The sequence below is a fragment of the Staurois parvus genome, unplaced genomic scaffold (assembly GCF_062004578.1).
Source record: "Staurois parvus isolate SC_StPar_1 unplaced genomic scaffold, SC_StPar_1.0 ptg001324l, whole genome shotgun sequence".
NCBI classification, from domain to species: Eukaryota; Metazoa; Chordata; class Amphibia; order Anura; family Ranidae; genus Staurois; species Staurois parvus.
In genome coordinates this window covers 5,607-28,792 of record NW_028319120.1, presented here as the reverse complement: position 1 = coordinate 28,792, position 23,186 = coordinate 5,607, and the positions used below count along the sequence as shown (strand labels likewise).

At 48.5% G+C, this 23,186-nt stretch overlaps 1 protein-coding gene across 1 annotated transcript; it reads right to left on the bottom strand.

The window, feature by feature from the left end:
* Window positions 1–685: 685 nt before the first annotated feature.
* On the bottom strand, window positions 686–23,186 carry SRRT (serrate, RNA effector molecule; the record flags this gene model as incomplete). The annotated part of the gene is made up of 11 exons (XM_089661195.1): window positions 686–915; window positions 1,002–1,089; window positions 1,163–1,252; window positions 1,889–2,048; window positions 3,949–4,142; window positions 9,567–9,720; window positions 9,801–9,974; window positions 13,157–13,333; window positions 20,048–20,126; window positions 22,356–22,417; window positions 23,021–23,186. Coding segments are annotated over 11 exons (1,420 nt in total), but the record flags the coding sequence as incomplete, so codon positions are not given.

The following is a 23,186-nucleotide window of genomic DNA, read 5'->3' as shown; positions in this document are numbered from 1 at the left end:
TTGCATGACCGCGCAATTGTCATTCAAAGTGGGATGGTGCTGAAAGCTGAAAAATTGGCCTGGGCAGGAAGGGGGGGGAAGTGTCCGGACTGTTAGTGGTTAACAAAAAAAAAAAAAACATCCAAAAATGCCAGTTTGTGACGTTTTAGTGTTTTTACAGCTAAAAAAACTCCTCTAGAAGCTCACTAATCCGGAGTTTTTTTTTTCCAAAAAACGTTGATTCCAGTCTATGTGTGTATGGACACCGAGGAGAACATGCTGGGAGGTTATTGGCTGTAGAAAAAAAAAACAAAAACGTCAAAAACCAAAACACAGCTGCTGTAACAACGTCCCGTGTGTGAGGACTTAAAAGCGCAAAAATAAACGCACAGGAGATCAAATACCACCGAAAGAAATCTCAATTTGTGGGGGGGGGGGGAAGCATGAATTTAATTTAGGTGCAGTGTTGCATGACCGCACAATTGTCAAAGTAACGCAGCGCAAAAATTGGCCCGGTCAGGGGGAGGGGGGGGGGGGAATACTCAGGAGGGGGAGGAGTTAACAGGCATTTCATTCTTTACATAAGAAGACCGTTTTTTGCCCAGAAGGCCCTTACAATGGGTGTCCTCGCCGGCTGCCTGCTCATCCTCCATGTCACCTCCTACACACTCATGTTGCGGATCCACAAAGCGAGTTGAGTCCGACATTAGAGGGAACCAGTTTATTGAACGATTACATAACTGGAAGTCCTGAAAATTTTATTTAAAAAAAAAAAATACTGACTGGAGGAGGCAGTAATATCTGAATGGGGGGAGAAGTGCAGCGACTGAGGGCGAAAATAATAAAACAAGGCGGAGATGTTAAAAGAAGTCTACGTCATCCGGTGCGTCCAGGTCGCGGTACTCGATGATAGAGCGCGGGTCTCCTCGCATCATCCTGTAGGAGGAACAAGGAGCATTTAGGAAATCAGAAGACGAAAGAACAAATAAAAAAACGGGCTGAAGCACTGCAGGTCATCTCACCGGTTGCGTGGTTTGGGGTAGACGCCTTGGCCCCTGAAAGCGTCATATCCTCGCCCAGCGCCATACGGATTGGGGGGAAACTGAGGAGCTAAGAGAAGAGATGATAAAGGATTTCCGAATATTCCTACATCGTTGTCACCCCAAACCCAGTACACACTCACCTCCGTAACCCATCATCTGGGGCCGCGGCTGATTATAGGGCAGGAGGGCCTGGGGTCCCTGGTGGGGGTAAAGCAGTCCGGGGGCCAATCCTGAAAAACACAAAAAACGAGTGTAAAAAAAATAATGATAATAATCTGGGGTGACACACTGAAGCTGAGTCTATCCTCCTCCTGCAGGGTGACACAGAAGGGGCTATGAGTCTGTCCTCCTCCTGCAGGGTGACACAGAAGGGGCTATGAGTCTGTCCTCCTCCTGCAGGGTGACACAGAAGGGGCTATGAGTCTGTCCTCCTCCTGCAGGGTGACACAGAAGGGGCTATGAGTCTGTCCTCCTCCTGCAGGGTGACACACTGAAGCTATGAGTCTGTCCTCCTCCTGCAGGGTGACACACTGAAGCTATGAGTCTGTCCTCCTCCTGCCGGGTGACACACTGAAGCTATGAGTCTGTCCTCCTCCTGCAGGGTGACACACAGAAGGGGCTATGAGTCTGTCCTCCTCCTGCAGGGTGACACACTGAAGCTATGAGTCTGTCCTCCTCCTGCGGGGTGACATATAGAAGGGGCTATGAGTCTGTCCTCCTCCTGCAGGGTGACACACAGAAGGGGCTATGAGTCTGTCCTCCTCCTGCAGGGTGACATATAGAAGGGGCTATGAGTCTGTACTCCTCCTGCAGGATGACAGAAGTGAGCTATCCCTCCCCCAGCTCAGTGACAATACAGGACATACCTTGTGCAGCAGCCACCGGAGGTTGGATGGGTTTGACCTCTGGAAGTGCTGGCCGTTTTGTGTCAATCAGAAAATTGTTGAAGAAGGCCACTTCCTTTTTAACCTCTTCGATCTTCTCGGCGTGTTTGTTGAAGATGTGTTTCCGGACAAACTCGGGACCCTGAGCAGACAGAACATCGGTATTGTTACCATACACTGTGGTGGGAGAGAGGGAGGAGAATAGGAGAGCAAGGGAGAGAGACGCTCCCACCTTCAACCCTGCACTCGGCCCGTAGCCACTCCCCCTCGACCCTGCACTCGGCCCGTAGCCACTCCCCCTCGACCCTGCACTCGGCCCGTAGCCACTCCCCCTCGACCCTGCACTCGGCCCGTAGCCACTCCCCCTCTACCCTGCACTCGGCCCGTAGCCACCTATATAATGGGGCACTATTCCTCCCACTGACACCAATGATGGGACACTATTAGTGTCAGTGGGAGTAGTGCCTCATCATTGGTGTCAGTGGGAGGAATAGTGCCCCATCATTGGTATAAGTGGGAGGAATAGTGCCCCATCATTGGTGTCAGTGGGAGGAATAGTGCCCCATCATTGGTGTCAGTGGGAGGAATAGTGCCCCATCATTGGTGTCAGTGGGAGGAATAGTGCCCCATCATTGGTGTCAGTGGGAGGAATAGTGCCCCATCATTGGTGTCAGTGGGAGGAATAGTGCCCCATCATTGGTGTCAGTGGGAGGAATAGTGCCCCATCATTGGTGTCAGTGGGAGGAATAGTGCCCCATCATTGGTGTCAGTGGGAGGAATAGTGCCCCATCATTGGTATCAGTGGGAGGAATAGTGCCCCATCATTGGTGTCAGTGGGAGGAATAGTGCCCCATCATTGGTGTCAGTGGGAGGAATAGTGCCCCATCGTTGGTATCAGTGGGAGGAATAGTGCCCCATCATTGGTATCAGTGGGAGGAATAGTGCCCCATCATTTGTGTCAGTGGGAGGAATAGTGCCTCATCATTGGTGTCAGTGGGAGGAATAGTGCCCCATCATTGGTGTCAGTGGGAGGAATAGTGCCCCATCATTGGTGTCAGTGGGAGGAATAGTGCCCCATCATTGGTGTCAGTGGGAGGAATAGCGCCCCATCATTGGAATACCATACTGAAATAGCATACCATATTGAAATCAAATCTGATGTTTTTTCATTTTTATTTGGTGTGCGTTGGAAGAGGGGTAGTCCTATACGGCGAGTATAGCTCAAACCCTGTATTTTAACAGGAAAAGTAGGGGGTCGTCTTATACGCCGGTAAATACGGATGTTACTAAAGTCTCTTTTTAAAGATGCAGGAGATAAAAAAAAATACAAAATGTTGACTGCAGGTTTAAAGCTGTAAAACTTGATATTCTGTTTGCACCGTATTGCTATTAAGCTGTTGCTGTTATGTTTAAATTGACATAATAAAGATATGTTATAATTGCAGTTTTTTATATTTTGGACTCTTTATTCTAAAGAAAAATGTAATTTCATAAGCTTTAAGGGGGCGTGGTTGAAAGACAGGCCGGGGGTGGGGTTGGAGGTGGACCTGGGCAAGGTTGGGTGGGACAACTGGTGGAGAGTAAGGCTTGTGCCTGGCTAGTAGGTCTAGACTCAAAATTTTAAACCCTACACTAAGAGTGTGGAAAAGTGTATGGCCCCAACCCTTTCCCCAGCCCCTCTTCCCTATAAGAGGATCTGAACCCCTGGAGGAGTTTCCCGGGTTTCCTGATCATGTGATCCATCTCTTGGTTCTTCTTATGTGACCAGGAGCTGTTGGTGACGGCCATAGTGCTAGGGGCGTTGGCTTCAATTTGCACCCACCACAACACAGGTACATATGTGGCAGAATGGAACAAGGCCCACCTCCATCCCATCCCATAGAGGAGGCCGGTTACGGGGGGCCAAAAATCTGGAACGGAGTTTTAATTACTCATCCTGGCCAGTGCTCAGACAATTCAGGCCAACAAGAAGACTCTTGTCTCCATGGTGCCCCAACGACTGATGAAGGGGTTAGCTGCCCAGGCTATGCCTGCACACTGACCTTGAATTTCTTGCCACTCAGAGGACACAGCCATTTCTCTTTGCCCAGCTCCTGGGTGTTCGCCGTCACAAACTTCTCCACTTCCTGTTCCGGATCCTTCTTCCCAATCTTCAGCGCCTCTTCCTCAGACAAACTCTCCCGAACAGCAAAGAGAGGGGCAAGCTTCTCCTCAAAGGTCTTCTGCCAGTCGGCCACTGAGAGGAAAAGACAGTTACCTGATGTGTTGTCAACACAACCTTTTCTGCACTTCAGCTACGTACCACGCACGTCGCTGGAGTTTGAGCCGTTATACCGGGATGACACCCACAGCTGCAGGCATCACCCTGGCACCATTTAGAGGTGTTTGGCTCTCTTGTAATAGCAATCAGAGCAGCTAATTAGCTGCTCAATTGAAATTGCAACCCACGGCTGTAACGAAACCGTCCCAGCCTGCGCCGAGTACTTCCATTAGAATACCGGTTCCCCGTCCGAACACCGACCACAGACACCACAGCTGACCATACAAGACTAGACAACACCAGTCTTGAAGTAAAACCAGGAAACAGACTACTTTATTTTAACACAGATACAAGATATATACACTCAAGGGAACAACCCCCCCTCCCTGCATAATGACACAGGGCGGGGCAATCTACCTTTAGTAACGAGAGACACCAGCACACAGTCCTATCAGGAGGGAGGCTGCTGGAGACACTTCCAACCAAGCCAATACACAGACACATACATCCCATAATAGTTTGCTCCCAAGCCAGACACACAATAGAACAATGGGATGCAGCCACATGGTATTAACAAATGAGCAACCCCCCACCCCAATATTAGGACAGATCACCCTGTACCCCTAACAGGCACAGGGTGACTTACACATAAGAAAGATATGGGGAGCTGAGACAGGGGTCTCCCCACCTCTCCAAAGTGAGCTGTGTTCCATGGGCCCCCCACCCAAAGTGACTCCCATCACAGTGGCTTTAACAGGATCTCCCGTCCCACCAGGAGTCTTGATCGACCAGCTGGCACTCCCACCGGCTGATCATAGAGCCAAACAAAGACCAGATCGGCTATGTTCTCCCAGAAGGGATGACCTTACAACACTTTTGATTTACTTGGAAATACACAACGCCATTTTTTTGCAGAGAAGGGATCTGGGGTTTTATTCAATAAAGAGAATTCGAGTATCGGCTGCTCACCCCCAAAACAGAAAAATACCCCCTTGGGACTTTAATGCAGCCTAAATACCACACATACATCGATATATATATATACATACAGTCAGGTCCATAAATATTGGGACATGGACACAATTCTAACATTTTTGGCTCTATACACCACCACAATGGATTTGAAATGAAACGAACAAGATGTGCTTTAACTGCAGACTGTCAGCTTTAATTTGAGGGTATTTACATCCAAATCAGGTGAACGGTGTAGGAATTACAACAGTTTGCATATGTGCCTCCCACTTATTAAGGGACGAAAAGTAATGGGACAATTGGCTTCTCAGCTGTTCCATGGCCAGGTGTGTGTTATTCCCTCATTATCCCAATTACAATGTGCAGATAAAAGGTTCAGAGTTCATTTCAAGTGTGCTATTTGCATTTGGAATCTGTTGCTGTCAACTCTCAAGATGAGATCCAAAGAGCTGTCACTATCAGTGAAGCCATCATTAGGCTGAAAAAACAAAACAAACCCATCAGAGAGATAGCAAAAACATTAGGCGTGGCCTAATGCTGTTTGGAACATTCTTAAAAAGAAGGAATGCACCGGTGAGCTCAGCAACACCAAAAGACCCGGAAGACCACGGAAAACAACTGTGGTGGATGAGCGAAGAATTCTTTCCCTGGTGAAGAAAACACCCTTCACAACAGTTGGCCAGATCAAGAACACTCTCCAGGAGGTAGGTGTATGTGTGTCAAAGTCACCAATCAAGAGAAGACTTCACCAGAGTGAATACAGAGGGTTCACCACAAGATGGAAACCATTGGTGAGCCTCAAAAACAGGAAGGCCAGATTAGAGTTTGCCAAACGACATGTAAAAAAGCCTTCACAGTTCTGGAACAACATCCTATGGACAGATGAGACCGACATCAACTTGTACCAGAGTGATGGGAAGAGAAGAGTATGGAGAAGGAACTGCTCATGATCCTAAGCATACCACCTCATCAGTGATCATGGTGGTGGTAGTGTCATGGCGTGGGCATGTATGGCTGCCAATGGAACTGCTTCTCTTGTATTTATTGATGATGTGACTGCTGACAGAAGCAGCCGGATGAATTCTGAAGTGTTTCGGGAATATTATCGGCTCATATTCAGCCAAATGCTTCACAACTCATTGGACGCTTCACAGTGCAGATGGACAATGACCCAAAGCAGACTGCAAAAGCAACCAAAGAGTTTAAGGGAAAGAAGTGGAATGTTCTGCAATGGCCAATCACCTGACCTGAATCCGATGGAGCATTTCACTTGCTGAAGACAAAACTGAAGGGAAAATGCCCCAAGAACAAGCAGGAACTGAAGACAGTTGCAGTAGAGGCCTGGCAGAGCATCACCAGGGATGAAACCCAGCGTCTGGTGATGTCTATGCGTTCCACACTTCAGGCTGTAATTGACTGCAAAGGATTTGCAACCAAGTATTAAAAAGTGAAAGTTTGATTTATGATTATTATTCTGTCCCATTACTTTCGGTCCCTTAACAAGTGGGAGGCACGTATGCAAACTGTTGTAATTCCTACACCGTTCACCTGATTTGGATGTAAATGCCCTCAAATTAAAGCTGACAGTCTGCAGTTAAAGCACATCTTGTTCGTTTCATTTCAAATCCATTGTGGTGGTGTATAGAGCCAAAAATGTTAGAATCGTGTCGATGTCCCAATATTTATGGACCTGACTGTATATGGAAAAAAAAGTTTGTATACTTTATATAATTTTACAAAAATACCTAGAAAATACACAGCGACTGGATGATGCCGGCTACACAGTAGACAGTGTCAGTTTTGAACCCATTCACACTTGTGCGACTTGTCGTGATTTTGGACATCAAAGTCACATGACAAATCGTACCTCATGGTTTCCAATGTTAACCATTTACATAGGTGTGATTTAAACTCACAGCGACTTCAGAGTAGTTCATGCACTACTGTGGTCCGACTTTCATGCAACTTGAGAGCCGCAGACTTCTATGTTAATCCTCAAGTGTTACATGAAAGTCGTACCTGAATGTTTTACATGCCAACAGTGGTTACAACTTTGCAGGACAAGTCACATCCAAGTCGCACCATCCAAAGTCACGCAACCTTGGAGTCCTACAAGTGTGAATGGAGGCAAGAGAAATGGCCTGTTCCTGTCAGTGCTGGCAGCCCAAATAGATTTTTCCTAGTGGGTTCCTTTTAAGGAGGAACTTGTCATACTTGCCTGTCCTGGGATCCAGCATCCAGGTCTTCTACCGAGAGTCGGCATTGTGGCCAGTTTGGTGGTACCTCTCCTGATCAGCATTGTGGCCAATCAGGAAACAGTCTGAAAAGGGGTAGGCAATGCGTGTCTCAGAATTCACTACGTCTAAGAACAGCCCCTTGCTGCAGTATACTTACCCGTGTCCTCCACGCTCTCTCAGCCTAGTAGGCTTCACTTTTCCACTGCTCCTCTCCTGTGTCCCAGTGCACCCCAGACCACCCTATGTCATCCAGCGACCCAAATGCCCCGTGACTGCAGTGCACCCAAAGAATCGTGTCATCTAGAGACCCCCAAACTCATCTAGTGACCCCATTGTACCCCCTTTGGCTCCAGTGCCATCTAGTAAGCTCCGTGGACCATAGAGTATCCTGTGTCTTCTGGTGACCCCAAGTGTATCCCTGTCACTCCAGTGCATCCTAATTCATCTAGTGACCCAACTGTACCCCCTGTGACTCTAGTGCAGGCAAATTTATCACATGACCCCAGTGCACCCTCTAACTACAGAGAATCCTGTGTCTGGTGACCACCAGTGCGCCCCAACTCTTCTGGTGACCACCAGTGCGCCCCAACTCTTCTGGTGACCACCAGTGCGCCCCAACTCTTCTGGTGACCACCAGTGCGCCCCAACTCTTCTGGTGACCACCAGTGCGCCCCAACTCTTCTGGTGACCACCAGTGCGCCCCAACTCTTCTGGTGACCACCAGTGCGCCCCAACTCTTCTGGTGACCACCAGTGCACCTCACCTTATCAAGTGACCCAACTGTACCCCCTGGGGTTCTAGTGCAGGCAAATTCATCACATGACCCCAGTGCACCCTGTAATTACAGAGTGTCCTGAGTCTTCTGGTGGCATCAGTGCCCCCCCAATCCATCTAGTGGCATCAGTGCCCCCCCAATCCATCTAGTGGCCCCAGTGCCCCCCCAATCCATCTAGTGGCCCCAGTGCCCCCCCAATCCATCTAGTGGCCCCAGTGCCCCCCCAATCCATCTAGTGGCCCCAGTGCCCCCCCAATCCATCTAGTGGCCCCAGTGCCCCCCCAATCCATCTAGTGGCCCCAGTGCCCCCCCAATTCATCTAGTGGCCCCAGTGCCCCCCCAATTCATCTAGTGGCCCCAGTGCCCCCCCAATTCATCTAGTGGCCCCAGTGCCCCCCCAATTCATCTAGTGGCCCCAGTGCCCCCCCAATTCATCTAGTGGCCCCAGTGCCCCCCCAATTCATCTAGTGGCCCCAGTGCCCCCCCAATTCATCTAGTGGCCCCAGTGCCCCCCCAATTCATCTAGTGGCCCCAGTGCCCCCCCAATTCATCTAGTGGCCCCAGTGCCCCCCAATTCATCTAGTGGCCCCAGTGCCCCCCAATTCATCTAGTGGCCCCAGTGCCCCCCAATTCATCTAGTGGCCCCAGTGCCCCCCAATTCATCTAGTGGCCCCTTGTGGCTCTAGTGCAGGTCAATTTATCACGTAACCCCAGTGCACCCTGTAACTACAGAGCATCCGGTGTCATCTAGTGACCCCCATGCACCATACAGTATCCTGTGTCTTGTGGTGACCCCAAGTGCATCCCTGTCATTCCAGTGCATCCTAATTCATCTACTGACCCCAGTGCACCTCACATCAAGTGACCCCATTGTACCCCCTGTGGCTCTAGTGCAGGCCATTCATCACATGACCCCAGTGCACCCTGCAACTACAGAGCACCCTGTGTCTTCTGGTGACCCCAAATGCAACCCTGTGACTCCAGTGCACCCTAATTCATCTAGTGACTCCAGTGCACCCACCTCATCAAGTGACCCCATTGTACTCCCTGTGACTCTAATGCAAGTCAATGCTTCACATGACCCCAGTGCACCCTGCAACTACAGAGCATCCTGTGTCATCTAGTGACCCCTGTGCACCATAGAGTATCCTGGGTCTTCTAGTGACCCCAAGTGCATCCCTGTGATTCCAGTGCACCCCAATTCATGCAGTGCACCCCAATTCATGCAGTGCACCCCGGACAGCCTCCAATATGCTTCTGCATCACCTGAGCAGTCCTCGGTGAATATGGACCTCTGTCTGACAGAACAAAGGCGTTAAGTACAATAAAGTTGTGAATTTTAAACTGACTGACGGCAAACCACCAATTCCTTGACCCGTGAGGAGGATGCAGCCTAACATTCTCTCCGCTGCTTACCTTCTCTGTGGGAAACTCGATTGGGCGGGATGGGCCCTCGGACGTGCATGATTCCACAACGGGTCGGCATCTCGTCTTCGCTGGGATAGTCGCAGGTGATGTAATAATCTACGGAATGTACGATACGCAGGTACAGGAGCAGCTTGTCCAGGACCTGTGCAGACAAGACATTCGGATGAACAATGCAGTGACACCGGTGTGTTCGATCAGCACACGGACTACCGCGGTCTGTACCTTGATCAGCTTGTCATCTCTCTCCACCGTGATCTCCGTCGGATTGCCTTCCTTTGGAGGTTCGGCTCCAGCTGTCCTTCCTGCACCCCACAGCAAGTCCTCCTCTTCAGCACTAACCTCATCTATGAGGTAATCTGTGATGTTCTTCAGGATAGGGTTCTGTGCTGCCACCTCCTACAAACAGAAGGCAATAAATGGTTGGACAGCAATTCATCCAATCACATCGCTGAACTGGTTTGGTGGATCTGCTCCACTTTTAGGTCATTGTATTGATCTGCATTACCTATTATTCTGTAGTATACCGACATCTAGTGGCAGTTTTGGGGCACTACAACTTGTTTACTAATGAGATTTAGGTATCTTCCTGTTCTTCCCTCCTATTTAGAGCTAGTTAGTCTAGTGTTCGCTAGACCCTCTACACCTCATCCATCAAAATCAATGTTTAAGTAGAACTATAGGCAAACCCCCCCCCCCCCCTCCCTTTTGGATAGAGCGGCGGTCAGCAACCAGTAAACCTCAGCCAGGTGACTGGTAGATCTTGGTCTGGGCTTGCTGACCCGCATCAGAGTGCAATGCACAGAGACTACTTGAAAAGTTGGATCACTAGTAAGAAGCAAGAGCCATATAAGTTGAGGTCTCCTCCGTAGCTCTGTCACAGCTTCGGGGTGTAGCACTTGCCAAACACGACCCATTCAAATCAATGAGGCCACTCTGCAAGGGCCCTGCAAACAAGGGGTTAAACAGGCAGCGGTGTGTTGCTTTCTCACATGTTTTAACCCCTTGGACCCCGCAGAAGCATGCAGTTGCAGGGCACTGGCAGAGTGGCCCTATTTACTTGAATGGGTCTCGAATGACAGGCGGTAGCACCTACCAAAAGCAACAGGGGATGTAATGCCTGCTGCAGCATCTCTATACCTTTGGCTGCTGCCTCAGCAGCTAAAGGGGGTAGGGATTGGGGGCGGTAAAACCATGACTCAACCGCAGGGTTTTAACACCCCCCAAATTTACATGTGAACGAGCCCTAAGAGTGTTGCTACCGGATGCAACTAAAGGCTCACTCACAAGTGCAGCGGACCCTACTGCTCCTCTGCAAATCGATCTGAGTGTGACAGGTGGTGAGGAGGCGGTATGTTGCCTCAACACTCGATTTAAACTCGTGATTTTACAGCAAAGCACACGATTGTGACACGGAAGTACTGCAAGTAGAGGTTTGAATCAGGTGTGAGGAAGCGACACCAACACACAATGTGCCGGTGATCTTTGACTTCTCCCATGTTGTTCAGGTAGATCTTCACCTCTAACCGCCTCCCACCAGCCATATAAGGTAATGATGGGTGCAAGGCGGTTCCCTTGTTCTGGGAGGAGTCATATGGCGCCCTCCCATTCTAACCACGTGTGCGCGGCTCCGGGAGCGCACAGCGCGGCGATCGGTGGTACGTTGTGTCCCTCGGACACAGCGGATCACCGATCAATGGAAAGAGCCGAAGATGTCGGCTCGGTCATGTGATCAGCTGTGTCCAATCACAGCTGATCACATGTAAATAGGGAAACGCTGGTTATCGGCATTTCTCTCCTCACGAGCCGTCACGCTGACAGAGGAGAGGAGAGCCGGTAATCGGCATTCTGCAGAGGGGACATGTACACTGATCATCAGGGCACTGATGATCAGTGTAGCCCCAGCAGTGCCACCTGCCAGTGTGCTTCAATGCCAGCTGTCAGTGCCCATCAATGCCACGTATCGGTGCCTACCAGTGCCCATCAATGCCACGTATCGGTGCCTACCAGTGCCCATCAATGCCACGTATCGGTGCCTACCAGTGCCACGTATCGGTGCCTACCAGTGCCACGTATCGGTGCCTACCAGTGCCCATCAATGCCACGTATCGGGGCCTACCAGTGCCCATCAATGCCACGTATCGGGGCCTACCAGTGCCCATCAATGCCACGTATCGGGGCCTACCAGTGCCCATCAATGCCACGTATCGGGGCCTACCAGTGCCCATCAATGCCACATATCGGTGCCTACCAGTGCCCATCAATGCCACATATCGGTGCCTACCAGTGCCCATCAATGCCACATATCGGTGCCTACCAGAGTACATCAATGCCACATATCGGTGCCTACCAGTGTACATCAATGCCACATATCGGTGCTTACCAGAGTACATCAATGCCACATATCGGTGCCTACCAGTGTACATCAATGCCACATATCAGTGCCTACCAGTGTACATCAATGCCACATATCAGTGCCCATCTGAGCTGCCTTTCAGTGCCGCCAGTCAGTGCCACCTAACAGTGCCATATATGAGTGCTGCCTTTCAGTGCCCAGTGATGCCTGTCAATGCCCATCAGTGCCACCTACCAGTGCCTCCTCATCAGTGCCACCTATCAGTGCCACCTCAGTGCCAATCAGTGCAGCCTCATTAGCACACATCAGTGAAGGAGAAAAAAAATCACTTTAAAAAATTTTCATAACAAAAACTAAGAAAAAACTGCAGTTTGTTTTGCATTTTTCTACACGTTTTTTACCGCGTTTCGCATTTTGTTCAAAATTTTCAGTTTCTTGGTTTGGTTAGCAAAAAATAAAAACCCCGAGGTGATTAAATACCACCAAAAGAAAGCTCTAGCTCAAAAAAAAAAAAAAAATGCTACAAATTTCATATGGGTACAGTGTTGCATAACTGCGCAATTGTCATTCAAAGTGTGGCCATGCTTAAAACTGGCCTGGGCAGGAAGGGGGTATAAATGCCCGGTAGGCGAGGGGTTAAGGTTGCCTACCCCCCGGGATGAAGCAAGGAAAGGTTATAACCCATATCAGATTTTTTTTTTTTCCCGTCTGTCTCCCATTGGGGAGATTTCCCTTCACTTCCTGTCCCATAGCCAAACAGGAAGTGAGAGGAAATCCCTGCAAAGTTAAGGGAATTCCTTGGGGACCTCCAAGTCTCTAGAACTAGTGTCCCCATTGGAAGGTTTCCCCTCTCTTACTTTTCCAGGGGACAACCCAAAATTTGCGGTGGGGCTGTGGGGGGGGGGGAGCAGCACACAGTTTTTTTTACCTTCACGCATAGAATGCATGAGGGTAAAAAACCTTTAGCCTTTCCAACCACTTTAATGTTTTTCCAAAGCAAAGTACTATCTTGTTACACTTTAAGAGACTGGAAAAACATCCTCTGTGCTGAAATCGGCTGACAATCGTATTGGATTCAACTTCTGTGTCCTATTGAAAGAGTTAAACTGCCTGTGGATAGCGCCAAGTCAGGAGGTGACCATTTTGCCTGGATGTACCGGGTCTAAGGAGGCATTGTCATTGCATAAAGCAGCATTTAAATAAAACAGAACGTCGGAAGTCTCACCTGGCCATCTTGTGTCTCCATCCACAGCTGTCCCCGCTCGTCCAGGGCATGGATGAGTTTGGCGGCCAGCTTGATGTCGTTGCGCAGGATCGGTCGGTGCTGTGTGATCCCGTTCACATGCCGGATTCGCCAGGACAGCTCTCTGTTCACCACTGGGCTGAGCTCACAATCACGCAGCTGAAAATAAAACACAATGAGACTGCGAGGGGTGACATACAAAGCATGGAAAGTGAAAGCGACGTCATCAGGGTATCGGAAGGAACACAAAGGTTACTAGAGGCTGAGGACCAGAATCCAGGACCAGGCTTGGTATGCAAGAAGCAGCACCAGAAATTACCATCTGGCATGTGCGTAGTAAATAGCTTCTAATAAACATGGATATTATGGCCGTTGTCATGTTTCACATGACTGTCATATGCCTTTAAGTGTTCTCTGTATTTTGTCTCTGCTCCTCCCTTTCCTTTGGTTTAGTTCATGCTGTATAGATAGCCCCACCCCTTTTTCCCAGTAATGCATTTCAGCTTCAAGCCTCATGTCATGAAGTAGATCACATTATGATCTTTTGACCTATCCGATGGTCATTGTAAGATTCTCTCAGTTTATGGAATAAACTTCACAAGATCTAGAAGGTGTCGTCTGGATTGAGTCACTGCCTGTGGTATCCAACTAAGATTGGAGTTATCGCTATCTCATCACAACTGCAAGTTACAGAGATCACACTATCAATGCTTAGATTGGAGAGACAGAACAGCCGTGTTTTACCTCCATCCGCACCCCTATGCCATGAAATGTCACTACAGTTCTAGGTTATAGTTCTGAGAGGACAGAAAACGCTTTGGCCGCTTTGACATGGGCCTTCCGTATGTCCGTTCTTCATCTGTCCGTTTATGGATGAAAACCGGACCCCCATGTATTTCTATGGACTTGTGGATGTAAACGGATGAACATCTTTTTACATCCGTTAATGTCTGCATCAGTTAACTTTTTTTTTTTTTTTTTTAAAATGGAAGGAAACCCTATTTTTCTTCTGCCAAAAAAAAAAAAAAATGAACGGACGTAAAAAAAACACTTTTTTTCAAAAGTTTGTCTTTTTTCATTTATTTTGTGATTAAAGCGGCGTTCGGCCCCTCCCCGAAAGCATTAAAAGTCAGCAGCTACAAATACTGTAAATGCTGACTTAATATTTTATTTATTTCAGGTACTTATATATCGCTGTCCATTTACACAGCACTTTACATATATATTGTACATTCTCAGTCCCTAACCCTCAAGGAGCGTACAATCTAAGGTCCCCAACCCTCAAGGAGCGTACAATCTAAGGTCCCTAACTCACATTCATACATACACATACTAGGGACAATTTAGACAGGAGCCAATTCACCAGCGTGTCTTTGGAGTGTGGGAGGAAACCAGAGTACCCGGAGGAAACCCATGCAGGCACAAGGAGAACATGCAAACTCCAGGCAGGTGGTGCCATGGCTGGGATTCGAACCAACGACCCGAGTACTGCCAGGCGAAGTGCTAACCATTTAGCCACTGTGGTGCCTAGGGATCCAGCGGTGTCCTCAATTCTTCAATTAGCTGTCGGAGGCTGGCACCGCCATCTTGACTAAGGGAAACCGACGGTGAAGCCTCGTGGCTTCACAGCCGGTTTCCTATTGCTCATGCGTGAAGAACGCTGCACTTTGTGAATGGGCCGCAGTCCACTTCACGGGTCCCAAAGCTCTGTGGGAGGACGACGACTCCTGGCTCACAAGCCAGAGGTACCAGTCAAAACCAGGTAGCCACACCCCCCAAAAGGTACCAAATGTGGCAGCAGAAGGAGGAAGATAAGCGGAGCTTTCACTTTTGGGTGGAACTCTGATTTAGATGCCACCAAAACATACCCTCGTCTTCTCGCAGGTCCTCAAGTGTAGGTTCTCCATCACCAAACACAAAACGATCTGTAAAGCTCTCCCACAGCAATCCAGGGCCACCAAAGTCATATCCCTCCGGAGAGCATTCAGTTGTCACCCCTAAATATTCCTGCTCTGCGTACCATTTCAGAGCCCGATATCTGTTGTCCAGCTCTATCTCCTGCTGGACCAGCCTGTCCAACTCAGTCACCCATTTCTCCTGGGGTCGCTCTTCCAGGAATGGCATCCGTAACTCCCATTGGTATGTTGCAAGAACGGCCCGCAGCAGCCCTGGGAACTCTGATGCTAGGTCTATATCTCCACTGGGGTGACCGACGTCCACTTTCCTCATCTTGAATCTCGGTGGTGGTTTGGACGTGTTCATATCTTGGAAGCACAATCCCACCGCTTGCCACCAATGTAACGGAACCAGACCGCGACTGCACTGGGGTATTTCCATTAGACTCCCGCTTCCCTGTCCGAACACAGATCCACGGACACCACCGCTGACCAAACAAGACTAGACAACACCAGTCTGTCTAAACATGGAACTCTATTTTAAACTCAAACAGGCTTTTTATGCAATTACACACAGAATGATCACATGATCATATGCAAACGCAGCTATATACAGAAATAGACTTCACACTCTAAACAGTAAGTTCATTAGGTTAGCTAGATGGGTGATGGAAACAAAAGATGAACAGGAATTCACACCTAGACAATGGTTGGATGAATTAGGATCTCACTACAGAGCACACGGTTCGGCTTCTTCAATTCACATGTCTAGTTCAGAATCAGCAACCAGGAATAGTCTTCATATGGCTGATAAATATTACTGTTCCATCTGAAGTCATTCCAACCGCATTCTCAGCGTCCATCAGTCACCCTGTGCCCCTAAGAGACACAGGGTGACTTACACATAGGAGGGATATGGGGAGCTGAGACAGGGGTCTCCCCACCTCTCCAAAGGGGGCTGTGTTCCATGGGCCCCACACCCAAAGTGAGTCCCATCACATATCTCCCCTTTCAGCAGGAGACTAACGCAGGAGGAAACCCCGGACAGGTGGACTCCGAAGTTAGTCTGTACTTCCAGTCCCCCAATGCCAGCACCCACACAGTACCCCAAGCAAATGGTCCCACACAAAGCATTACTCACCCAGCCAACCTCTGCCTCTCTCGTAGAACATACCCGCCTCTGGAGAGAAGTACGGACTGGTCCTTCTCCCTGAAGTCCTCTCATCCACTGGAGAGAAGACAGGGTGGCTGGGCCGGCTCCATCATGCTGTTCGGGATCTGGGCCGACTGCCCAGCTTCCCTGGGGTATCCAGGCAGTGACTGTAGTTGCTAGGTGGAGGCCAGCGGCGCTCTGTCCTGTTGCCAGCACTTCTGCTGGGGACCCCACATCTGCTCCAGCTAACCATAGGGGAGGGACGCCAGCTTCCTCCACTCCCAGACTGTGATCTGCTGCTGGGATGGCATTCCTCTGTCACTGTCCCCCTGGTGCACAAATCCTGGCTTAGGAGGGAAGACAGTTTCTGGCTGACTGTGGAGGAGGGAGGACAACAACCTCCTCTCCCTTCTCCCCCTGGGCCTCTGAAACTACCACAGGTGTGGGGCAGAGGTCCTGGACCCTCTGTCTGGTTGTCAGCGCTTCAGCTGGAGAAGTTTCTTCTACCTCCAAAGCTGCCGCTGGCAAGAAATCCCATGTCCCTGCCAGTGGTGTAGGAGAAAGGCCGTCCACCTCTTCTCTCGGGGGTCTGAAGCTGTTGTTGGTACTGGGAAGAGCTCAGCAAAGTGTGGCTCTGTTGCCAGCTCTTCTGCTGGAGGCTCGCCGGCTTGTTCCTTCTCAGCAGAAAAGTCAATCAAATCCCCAGTCTCTGTAACTGGTGTCTGGGATAGGGGTTCACCATCTCCTGTCCGTGGAACCCAGAAGATGTTACCAGTGCTGGGCAGAGTTCAGAAATGTTTGGCCCTGTTGCCAGCTCTTCTGCTGGAGGCTCACCAGGTTGTTTTTCCTCAGCAGAGAAGTCTATCAAATCCCCAGTCTCTGGAATTTCCACTGCCGATTCTTGGGTATGCTGCTGAACATGTTTTAGCAGTTGCCTGTACGCACTTTCCAGATCCTGTTCTTTCATCAGCAGGTATTCCAGATCTGGTTCCTCTGAGACCCCTGTGAGACCGAACATAGCCTCTGTCTTCTCACAGGTCCTCAAGGGTAGGCTCACAGGTCCTCAAGGGTAGGTTCTCTTTCATCGCCAAATAATCTGTAAGGCTCTCCTACAGCAATCCAGGGCCACCAAAGTCATATCCCTCCGGTGAGCATTCTGTTGTCACCCCTAAATATTCCTGTTCTGCGTACCATTGCAGAGCCCGATATCGGTTGTCCAGCTCTATCTCCTGCTGGACCAGCCTGTCCAACTCAGTCACCCATTGCTCCTGGGGTCGCTCTCCCAGGAATGGCATCCGTAACTCCCATTGGTCTCTGGCCCTTTCCCCTGGGGTTGGATAGCACTTGCCCTTGTACATACCAGCAACCTAGAAAACTCCACTCCACAGCAGCACTCTAATCCACTGCCTGAGATCCAGGTACTCATCCGCAGACACAGTCCTGGGGTATGCTGCAAGAACGGTCCGCAGCAGCCCAGGGAACTCTGATGCCAGGTCCATATCTCCACTGGGGTGACCGACGTCTACTTTCCTCATATTGAATCTCGGTGGTGGTTTGGACGTGTTCATAGCTTAAAAGCACAATCCCACCGCTTGCCACCAATGTAACTGAACCGGACCCCGACTTCACTGAGGTATTTCCATTAGACTCCGGCTTCCCTGTCCAAACAGAGATCCACGGACACCACCGCTGACCAAACAAGACTAGGCGACACCAGTCTGAGTTTAAAATAAAGAGTTCCATGTTCAGACAAACAGGCTTTTTATACAATACACACAGACTGATCACATGGTCATATGTAAAGGCAGCTATATACGGAAATAGACTTCACACTCTAAACAGTAAGTGGATTAGGTTAGCTAGCTGGGTGACCTAAACAAAAGGTGAATGGGAATTCACACCTAGACAATGGTTGGATGAATTAGGATCTCACTACAGAGCAGACGGTCCAGCTCCTTCTATTCACATGTCCAGTTCAGAATCAGCAACCAGGAATAGTCTTCATATGGCTGATAAATATTACTGTCACATCTGAAGTAATTCCAACCGCATTCTCAGTGTCCATTAGTCACCCTGTGCCCCTAAGAGACACAGGGTGACTTACACATAGGAGGGATATGGGGAGCTGAGACGGGGTCTTCCCACCTCTCCAAAGTGAGCTGTGCTCCATGGGCCCCCCACCCAAAGTGACTCCTGTCACAGACTGTAAATTGTCAAAGTGTGACAGAGCTGAGAATTGGTCTGGGCAGGAAGGGGGTGTCAGTTATTGAAGTGGTTAAACAAAAAAAAAAAAACAAAAAAAAAAAAAAAAAAAAAAAAAAAAAAAAGGAGGTCAAATTGCATTAACCACTTGCCTATCGGGCAAATTCTTACATTTCTCTCCTACATGTAAAATCATCTTTTTGCCTAAAAATTACTTAAAACCCCCAAACTTAACAAATGCCCTAGAGAATTAAATGGCGGGTGTTGCAATTTTTTTGTCACATGGCATTTACGAAGCAATATTTCAAACGCATTTTTTTGGGGGAAAAAAATACACTAATGAATTTTAATGCAAACAAAACTAAATACCAGACCAAGAGACACAAAAAGACCCAGACCAGACCAAGAGACACAAAAAGACCCAGACCAGACCAAGAGACACAAAAAGACCCAGACCAGACCAAGAGACACAAAAAGACCCAGACCAGACCAAGAGACACAAAAAGACCCAGACCAGACCAAGAGACACAAAAAGACCCAGACCAGACCAAGAGACACAAAAAGACCCAGACCAGACCAAGAGACACAAAAAGACCCAGACCAGACCAAGAGACACAAAAGACCCAGACCAGACCAAGAGACACAAAAAGACCCAGACCAGACCAAGAGACACAAAAAGACCCAGACCAGACCAAGAGACACAAAAAGACCCAGACCAGACCAAGAGACACAAAAAGACCCAGACCAGACCAAGAGACACAAAAAGACCCAGACCAGACCAAGAGACACAAAAAGACCCAGACCAGACCAAGAGACACAAAAAGACCCAGACCAGACCAAGAGACACAAAAAGACCCAGACCAGACCAAGAGACACAAAAAGACCCAGACCAGACCAAGACACAAAAGACCAGACCAGACCAAGACACAAAAGACCAGACCAGACCAAGACACAAACAAAGACCTATGCATGCATTCACTTCTGTGGAGATGCATGAGAGGACAGGTGCTTTTTTTTTTTACCACTTTTATTCCTAATCACAAGAAATGTAAACATCCTTTGTGATAGAAATGAGGCATGACAGGTCCTTATGGAGACATCTTGGTTCTCTAAGACCCCAGATGTCTCCTCTACCGTGGAAAGCAAGAGATAAAAATAAATAAAGCTCTCTGCTTTCCGGGAAAAAAACCCAAAAAAAAAAAAAATATGGTAGCGTCTACATCTGAATTGGAAAGTGGTAATGTCATGACGTCGTTTCCTGCCTCCAAGGATCATAGAGATGATCATGAACCATCTGGTCCTCAGACAGCTATATAGCAACCTAGTGGCAATATCAGATTGGATACGAGGCTTCCTTTGCACATGGCGGAGCCCGGAGAGGCACCGGTGGGGGAAGGATGTTGCGTCTTCTCTCGCTGCCTGTTAAAAGCAATCCAGCAGGTAATCAGCCACTAGGATGGCTTTTACAAAAGACGGATTTACTGGCTGCAAGGAAAGAACGGAAAGCCAAGTTTGTCCATAAACGTCCACCCGTCGTGAAGTGGTTAAAAAATAAAGAAAAAAATCAAGATTTCTAAAAATGTATGACCGGCCAGGAATGAGAAGGAAGAGATTAATACATACCCGAATGTTCTGCAGATTCCAGCAGATCTCCTTAATGTTGACCCCTCGATCAAACGTCACGTAACCCTTGCGGAGAAACCTGCAAAACGATCAGAGTCAGGGGTGGAGCCGATACATTATTGCTTTGGGTGCTGCTGGGTTGCTTTTGCATTCACATTATTTTTTAGGAGAAGCCTGGCAGCTCAGAAGCAACAGTTGGGTCCATATATATTTGGACACAGGCACAATTTTAGTTTTTTTCAGGTATTTACCAAAATATTCAAGCTCTAGTTCTATGATGGATATGGGCAGACAGTGCGCACTCTAAGGTGTAATTTGAGGGTATGTACATCCAAATTGGAGGAAGGGTTTAGGAATTATAGCTCTTCAGAGTAGCCATTGTCCAATTGAATCAAAAGCTGTTTCATGGCCAAGTGTGGGCTACTCCATTATTTCTTCATCAATTAAGCAGGTAAAAGGTCTGGAGTTGATTCTAAGTGTGGTATTTGCATTTGGAATCTATTGCTGTGAACCTCCATTATGCGTTCAAAGGAGCTGTCCATGCAAGTGAAACAGGCCATTGTAAGGCTTCAAAAACAAAAAACAAATCCATCAGAGAGATCGCAGCAACATCAGGAGTGGCCAAACCAACAGTTTGGTCCATCCTGAGGAAAGAAGAACGCACCGGTGAGCTCAGCAACATAAAAAGGCATGGAGGTCCACAGAGGACAACAGTGGTGGATGATCGCAGGATCCTCTCTATGGTAACATCCAGACCAGTGAAGGACACTCTCCAGGAGGTGGGCATATCATTGTCAAAGTCTACAAACAAGAGAAGACTTCATAAGAAGTCAGAGGGTTCACCACAAGGTGCAAATACAGAGGGGTCACCACAAGGTGCAAATACAGAGGGGTCACCACAAGGTGCAAATACAGAGGGGTCACCACAAGGTGCAAATACAGAGGGGTCACCACAAGGTGCAAATACAGAGGGGTCACCACAAGGTGCAAATACAGAGGGGTCACCACAAGGTGCAAATACAGAGGGGTCACCACAAGGTGCAAATACAGAGGGGTCACCACAAGGTGCAAATACAGAGGGGTCACCACAAGGTGAAAACCATTCATAAGCCTGAAGAATAGAAAAGCCAGATTAGACTTTGCCAAAAATCACCTAAAAAAGCCGGACCAGTTCTGGAAAAGCATTCTTTGGATGGACGAAACTAAGATGAATCTGTACCAGAATGATGGGAAGAAAAAAGTGTGGAGAAGGCTGGGAAAAGCTCATGACCCAAAGCACACAACGTCATGTGTAAAAGATGGCGGAGGCAGTGTGATGGCATGGGTGGAGGCAGTGTGATGGTATGGGCATGCATGGCTTCCAGTGGCACTGGGTCAGTGGTGGTTATTGATGATGTGACAGAAGCAGCCGGGTGAATTCTGCCCTGTTCACAGATATACGGTCAGCCCAGATTCAGCCAAATGCAGCAAAGGTGATTGGACGGCGCTTCACAGTACAGATGGACAATGATCCAAAACACACTGCAAAAGCAACCCAGGAGCTTGTGAAGGAAAAGAAGTGGAATATTCTTCAATGGCCGAGTCAATGGCCTGATCTCAACCCCATTGAGCATTCATTTCACTTGCTGAAGGCAAAACTAAAGGCAGAAAGACCCACAAATAAAAGAACGACTGAAGACAGCTGCAGATAGAGCCTGGCAAAGCATCAGAAAGGAGGAAACCCAGTCTTTGGTCATGTCCATGGGTTCCAGACTTCAGGCAAAGCATCAGAAAGGAGGAAACCCAGTCTTTGGTCATGTCCATGGGTTCCAGACTTCAGCCAAAGCATCAGAAAGGAGGAAGCTCAGTTTTTGGTCATGTCCATGGGTTCCAGACTTCAGCCAAAGCATCAGAAAGGGGGAAGCTCAGTTTTTGGTAATGTCCATGGGTTCCAGACTTCAGGCAGTCATTGTCAGTAAAGGATTCTCAACAAAATATTACAAATCAACATTTTATGAATATATTAATTTGACCAATTACATTTGAGCCCCTGAAAATGGAGGGACTGAGTATAGAAATGGTTGCAGTTCCTAAAATGTGTACTTGATATTTATGTTCAACCCCTTGAATTAAAGCTGAAAGTCTGCACTTCACATTCATTTGGATTGTTTCCTTTTTATTCATTCTGGTGGCATACAGAGCCGGAAGTATGAAAATTGTGCCTGTGTCCAAATATATATGGACCCAACTGTATAGCCTAGACTGCTCTTCTGGTAGCCAAATGTAGCCCCCCCACCCACCTACCCAGTTAGGCCTTCCCTTTTCTCACCTCCTCTCAGGCTGAGGGTCAGACAGCGCCACCCGCAGGAATCCTGGGTATCGCTTACACAGCTGGAAAAAGAACAGCGAAAGAAAATAAGATCAGCTGAAGGAAAACACAGCATGAATAAACGCTGACTGAACCCCAATCACTCCTTCAGCCCAATGACTGCCCAAGTCTAGCCAACTTCACCGCCATAACATTTCCAAAATATGCTCCTTACACACCAAGCTATTTATTGCCTCCGTTGTTACATCTCACCTCAACTAATGCCATCGGCTATAGGTATGAACCATTTGCAAACCTCCAAAAGCCTGGCCGAAAAACTCCCAGAGATGGTATAATCCCGTCCTGCCATGTTGCTAAGACGTTGCTAGGACACTCCCAGCCAATTCAATCCCCTCCACATGTATCCCCTCCCTTGTCACAGTAGCTCTGAGCTCAGCAATGCTGTTGTGAAGGAGATAATGGAAAGGTTTGAGAGCTCGCTCCTGTGGTGGTGAGCTGTAATGGTTGGGTGCGTCTTAGCAACATCCTAGCAACAAGGCACGACAGGGTGATGCCAGCACTACTAAGCACACAGGAGAACCCTAATGTATACACAGGTAATGATCTGATCACATTCACAAAATGCAATGTAGCTAGGACAGACGCCCTCAGGATGGGGTTCTCACCGCAGTGATTTCGGCCTTGGAAATGTTGGGGGCCACGTTCCTCATGAAGAGGGAGCAGGTCTTGTGTAAGGGGCGGGGCTTCACTACATCCTCCTTTGGTTTTTCTTTTGGCTTCTCCTCTTCTTCCTTCTTAGGGGAATCCTCTGCCCAATCAAAACAATAACAG